This window comes from Cydia amplana, chromosome 19 (assembly GCF_948474715.1).
Source record: "Cydia amplana chromosome 19, ilCydAmpl1.1, whole genome shotgun sequence".
Lineage (NCBI taxonomy): Eukaryota > Metazoa > Arthropoda > Insecta > Lepidoptera > Tortricidae > Cydia > Cydia amplana.
The window spans coordinates 4,701,886-4,708,177 of NC_086087.1; the positions used below are offsets into that span (position 1 = coordinate 4,701,886).

The 6,292-nt window shown below is 39.6% G+C and overlaps 1 protein-coding gene and 1 long non-coding RNA gene across 2 annotated transcripts in view; both read left to right on the forward strand.

The window, feature by feature from the left end:
- LOC134657274 (unconventional myosin-XVIIIa) overlaps positions 1-4,561 on the forward strand; it is a 300,971-nt gene extending 296,410 nt beyond the window's left edge. The window contains exons 35-37 of the mRNA XM_063512854.1: positions 1,012-1,221; positions 3,127-3,234; positions 4,224-4,561. Of these exons, the coding sequence (XP_063368924.1) occupies positions 1,012-1,221; positions 3,127-3,234; positions 4,224-4,311 (406 nt within the window). The 3' untranslated portion in view covers positions 4,312-4,561. The remainder of the gene's footprint in view (positions 1-1,011; positions 1,222-3,126; positions 3,235-4,223) is intronic.
- Positions 4,562-4,785: 224 nt separating this feature from the next.
- On the forward strand, positions 4,786-6,018 carry LOC134657032 (uncharacterized). Its single transcript, XR_010097585.1, has 2 exons — positions 4,786-4,930; positions 5,159-6,018. It is a non-coding gene; the product is annotated as an uncharacterized LOC134657032 (long non-coding RNA).
- The last annotated feature ends 274 nt before the right edge of the window (positions 6,019-6,292 follow it).

The window sequence follows — 6,292 nt, forward strand, 5'->3', positions numbered from 1 at the left end:
ATTGTCAAACAATTAAAATAAGAGTAAGTAGGTAAATACTTACAAATCCAAAATATAAATTTACAATGTCAGAACTTACGAGAATACAAGAACAGAAAAAATAAAAACAATGAATAAAAGTCAATTAATTTCCAATTGGAACAGTCGTTAATAAGAGTAGGTATAAAATAATATCTCCCAATAAGAATCGTCAACACACAACAATGTACATATTCGTGCAATCTAATTTGAACCTTCCGTGAACCTAATAAAGTAGTATTTCTTTTTGTTCATTGCTTTTTAAAACAAACGATATTCCTCCTAATTTACTTATAGAATAAGGTTCAAATTAAAAATTTGAAAACTATATATGGTGGGTCTTACGAGATTAAATCGAATTGATATTGTGTGGTGTGGGTCACATTTGGTTCAGAAATTTCAAATTCTACGAGTAAAACCGGCTGAAATTAATAGAGATCTTTAATTTTAGTGTTTTCTTGGATTGTTGTATCCATTGACAATCCAACCTCTAGACTGAGCTTAGGCCAATTCTTTCATGAAACCGATGCTGCCAAAAATACGGGCGTGCGGCGACGAGGTGAGCGAATCCCGTGCCGTGATTGGTCCGTTCAAAGACACGGACCAATCAGGGCACGGGATTGACTCGAAGATGGAGTAACGCTACCGTATGTGTGGCAGAGGGGGTAGCGCGACTATGCTACCGGTTTGACGACCGGTCTGGCCTAGTGGGGTCACTACCTGCCTGTGAAGCTACGGTCCTGGGTTCGAATCCCAGTAAGGGCATTTATTTGCGTGATGAGCACAGATATTTGTTCCTGAGTCATGGTTGTTTTCTATGTATTTATATATATATTATATCTATCGTTGTCTGAGTACCCACAACACAAGCCTTCTTGAGCTTATCGTGGGGCTTAGTTACTTTGTGTAAAAATGTCCATTAATATTTATATTTTTATGCTATGTCTAGAGGTTGGATTGTCTGTGGTTGTATCACACTCACTATATTTTCAGAGAGCTAAAGGAAGAGAACTCGGTTCTAAACGCGAAGCTGAGCGAGGCGGGGCGCGCGAAATGCGTGGCGGAAGCGGCGGCGGCCGCGGCGGCGGGCGAGGCGGCGGCGGCGCGCGACGAGGCGCGGCTGGCGGCGCGGCGCGCGCACGCGCTGCAGGAAGCCATCGCCGGGGACCTGTCCAGTCCGGGCGACGACGCGCCCTCGGACAGGTATTTATAATTCGTCGTTTGTCCCTCTCTATGGCATAACGACGATCATCAACTGATTAAGTTAGTAGCCGTTTATGAATAACGCCATATATATTATGACTATTACTTAGGTACTACAAAATAGCAATATAAAGGTAATTTAAACACGGGTCCGGGAGAACCGGGAAGTACCGGTTCCGGGTCTTCAGTACCGGTTCTTTTGACACTACAAAATTCCCGGGAATTCCCGGGAAATAATAACCGGGAATTCCCGGGAGCATGCCCTAGTATTTACCTTTTCAGCCTTTTGTGTCATAAACAAAAACCGGCCAAGTGCGAGTCGGACTCGCGCACGGAGGGTTCCGCACCATCAACAAAAAAGCGGCCAAGTGCGAGTCGGACTCGCCCATGAAGGGTTCCGTATTTAGGCGATTTATGACGTATAAAAAAAAACTACTTACTAGATCTCGTTCAAACCAATTTTCGGTGGAAGTTTACATGGTAATCTACATCATATATATTTTTTAGTTTTATCATTCTCTTATTTTAGAAGTTACAGGGGGGGGACACTCATTTTACCACTTTGGAAGTGTCTCTCGCGCAAACTATTCAGTTTAGAAAAAAATGATATTAGAAACCTCAATATCATTTTTGAAGACCTATCCATAGATACCCCACACGTATGGGTTTGATGAAAAAAAAATTTTTGAGTTTCAGTTCAAAGTATGGGGAACCCCAAAAATTTATTGTTTTTTTTCTATTTTTGTGTGAAAATCTTAATGCGGTTCACAGAATACATCTACTTACCAAGTTTCAACAGTATAGTTCTTATAGTTTCGGAGAAAAGTGGCTGTGACATACGGACGGACAGACAGACGGACAGACAGACAGACAGACAGACAGACAGACAGACAGACATGACGAATCTATAAGGGTTCCGTTTTTTGCCATTTGGCTACGGAACCCTAAAAATAGAGCAAAACAAGCAAAAAAACCGGCCAAGTGCGAGTCGGACTCGCGCACGGAGGGTTCCGCACCATCAACAAAAAATAGAGCAAAACAAGCAAAAAAACCGGCCAAGTGCGAGTCGGACTCGCGCACGGAGGGTTCCGCACCATCAACAAAAAATAGAGCAAAACAAGCAAAAAAACGGTCACCCATCCAATACTGACCCCGCCCGACGTTGCTTAACTTCGGTCAAAAATCACGTTTGTAACGTTGTATGGGAACCCCACTTAAATCTTTATTTTATTCTGTTTTTAGTATTTGTTGTTATAGCGGCAATAGAAATACATCATCTGTGAAAATTTCAACTGTCTAGCTATCACGGTTCGTGAGTTACAGCCTGGTGACAGACGGACGGACGGACGGACAGCGGAGTCTTAGTAATAGGGTCCCGTTTTTACCCTTTGGGTACGGAACCCTAAAAACGTCACTGACACGCATAGGTCCCGGACTTAGCTTAGCTTAATGTTAACCTTACCTGAAAGTGTGAAGGTTACTTTGACAGTGTCTGCCGTAACACCTATAGTTGTCCCTAGCGCTGTGGACACGACTAGTGACGACGACTTTAGCTGTTCTTGGCGTTCGATAGGTTAAGCACACTACGTTATAATGGTAAGCGAGGCAGGCTGGCCTAGATGGCGGCGTGCGACGAAGCAAGACTCACTGAAAGACGTGCTAGGATGTAGCTGAAAATTTGTCCAGTCATGCAATATTACAGTGACAGGAATTTGTTTCGAATTTCTAAAGTCGCATTAGCTTTCTTGTCTAGCCTCGGAGATGATGCGCCAAGCGTGTTACACTAGAATGGATTTGAACGAGATGTTCCTAATTAAGTATTTTAGTCTCTCTTTCGGGCCCGTGTAACTTTACTCATATTTGAGTTTTCTAAGAACAATAACTAAAATAACACTCGTATTCCAGTGATAACGACAGCTACAGCTCGGACGAGTCGATCGGCACGTTCCTGGCCAACCACAAGCTGAGCCCGTCCGCGCCCTCCCGCAATAGTATGCAGCTCGACTCACAGAAGTAAGGTCACACTTCACTAATATATCTTGCTGATTCGACAGATCAACATGCTTTTAGAACATAATTATTTGTAAAATACAAAAATTATTTAAAATCTTTAATAGCGTGAGCCGTGAGATTAAAGAGGCGGCATCTTATGACCTGTTTGTTGAAACGTTGAAAGCCTATTTAATTGATAAGGCATTATTTACGGTTAGAGAATTCTACAGTAATATTGACATTTGTGATATCTGATATAATTTGAGTTGTAATGATTGTTTTTATTTACCTTTATTATTATTATTTTGAACCGGTTATATTTTTAATTGAGTGATGTTTATTTTGTATTTTTATTCTGGTTATGTGTCTCTATTTTAGTGTTAGTTGTTTATTTTATATTTTTATTTTATTGTAATTTTTGACATGTGTTATTTTGACATTCAAGATTTTAAAATTGATCTATTTATAGTAAACCGGGAGCTAACTCTGTTTTTTTTTTAATATTTCTGATGCTACAATGACACTTTAAATATCCAATCTTTGTTGCCCATTTTGATAAAGATTAAAGATAAAGTTTGCATAGTATGGGCTATCCAAATCGCTGCCAACTTAGCTTGGTTTAACTCTAGAAGATTGGACAAGCGAACTGTAATTTTAGCGCTATACATAGCTCCCAGCTTTTAACCTTTTAACCACCGTAGACTGATATATAAGACTTACAAAATCGGGCTCATTTCGCCGCTGTCTGATAGTAATAGTAATAGTAATTTATTTGCTTTAAATGTAGTACAATTGTGGTGTTACAATGGTTGAGTGAGCGTACATTCAGACTTTAATAAGTCATGCAAATTATTGTGATAATCTGATAAATAAGACAAAAGTTCGTGTAACTTCGTACCCCCCGGCGACACGAGCACGCTCGATGACGTATTCTATCGCGGTTAAAAGGTTAAAGTATATCCGTAGTATTAACGTATTGTCGACAAATATTAAACCTTACATTTGTCCAGGTCGGCGACTCCAGAGGGCCGCGCGTCGCGCTCCAGCGCAGGTTCAGGCTCGAAGCCGCTCAGCCCCACGAAGGAGTCGTTCGCATAACAGCCGCCCGCCGCCGCCGGCCTGCTCGGCGCGCTGCCCGCCAAGCTGCTCTGCGCGGTCTTCTGCGCGCGCCCGCGGCGAACAGAACACACAGTGCTGGACTAGACACGCACACACACACCACGGTTGCAATTGTCAATGTTGGTACTAACGATCCCACTTCTGAGATCGCAGGAGATATCCCACTTCTGATATCGTCTTGTCCACCTCGAAAGTGACGATGTTAGGAGTAACCAGTGTTTGAGTATGTATAGAATATTCCCACTCTGATGTCTTAGAAGAAAATATTCCTCTTCTGATATTGCAGACTATTCTACCTCTTCATATGCCATTGCTAATGCAGAATTGACGCTTAATGCGGAGCTAAAAGATATGATGAGTGGTATACTCCGCTTCCGAGGTGGAGAGTGCTACCGTATTTTTTTTACAGATTTGACCAGCATCAAATTGACAAAATACTTAATACATAATTTTATAGCATCGTGAGATGAATGATTTATCAATAAAATCATTTACAATTGCAGTTAAGTGTTAAAAGTGTTTGTGTCTAACATAGTGAACCGTCACAGTGCCGTGAAAAGACAATTTTTATCGTATATTAGTGTCGAATTGAATAATAGTTATTTTCGATACAAGTGCGAAAAAGAGGAAATTCGAAACGAGTGGCGATAAATTAAAACACGACCGAAGGGAGTGTTTTAAATCGACACGAGTTGCGAATTACCTATTCGCACGTGTATCGAACAACGTTTTACAGTACATATGGCACTTTAAAGTTTCGACATACGCACGAAAAGTGCTATTTTACGCACTAGTGCGGAAAAGTAGCCCCATATGTACTGTAAAGTATTATTAACAGTGCTTGGAATTACAGTATCGATTAGACTGCTCAACTTTATAAACTTTTTCAAAATCTTTTATATGAGCTTTGATATACACAATAGCCTAAATGAATTTGTATCTTAACACGTTTTGATATTGAGTATGATTAGTCACTATTTATACAGTTGCGTGCGTGTTGTGTGCCCGAGAAGATAAAAAAAATGAAAATGAATGCATTCCAGACTATTTATTATCTTTGTTCTTCTTGGCGCGGCCACGCACTGCCCGCTTTCTCTCTGTAGCCACACTGTTCCTCGGCCCTATATGTAATATGACGTAGAGTTTTCCATAGAGCATTTTGTCTATGATTAATGTTGTTGAGCTGCGTGCCACCAGCCAGTATTTAGACGAGACGTAGAGGCGAGATCTTACAAAGTAATGATAGGTTCTTTGTTATTTAGTTAGCTAACTTTTGTAAATAACTAAATGGAATAAACATTTTATTATTTAATTTGTAATATTTGTGTGATCAGACTGTTACTCTATGATTTATTTGTTACAAGTGAGTTGTTACTTTATGAACAATCAAACATATCTGTTAGGTAAATAGATTTTTTTATTTATCCTTTTTGACTGGTTTGTTTACTTATAATTTTAAATGAATTTAATCTAGTGAATGTATCCATTATAAATCGTTATATATTCCTCATAATAATTATAATAATTATACTCCATTACTTCTAAAAACTTCATTCTATTTATGCCTATGTAGCTATGTGTCTGTAACCATGATATGTGTAAAGTATGATATGTGATGAAATGTTACTGCATTCAATACTGGTTGTAAAGTGAAACTATTTAAAATAAAGTAACAGAAATAAATTATGCCTTATCTTTTATTTACCTATATTGTGCGTCTCTCATTTCTCATTTTCCCATCGCCAAGGATCGAAACGATATGTTTGATATGTGTATAGACTCCAAAATGTTATGGCGTACGTTACAAAGTAATTTTATTGCTTTCAAAGCTTTCAAAGTACCTAACGACTGGAAATCACCTAGTGAGTATTGTATGTATTCTTTGGCTAATCGCGCCAGTTACATCAATGTTACATGCTCGAACACGATGTACAACCACATGCTAGTATGTAATGGGCTC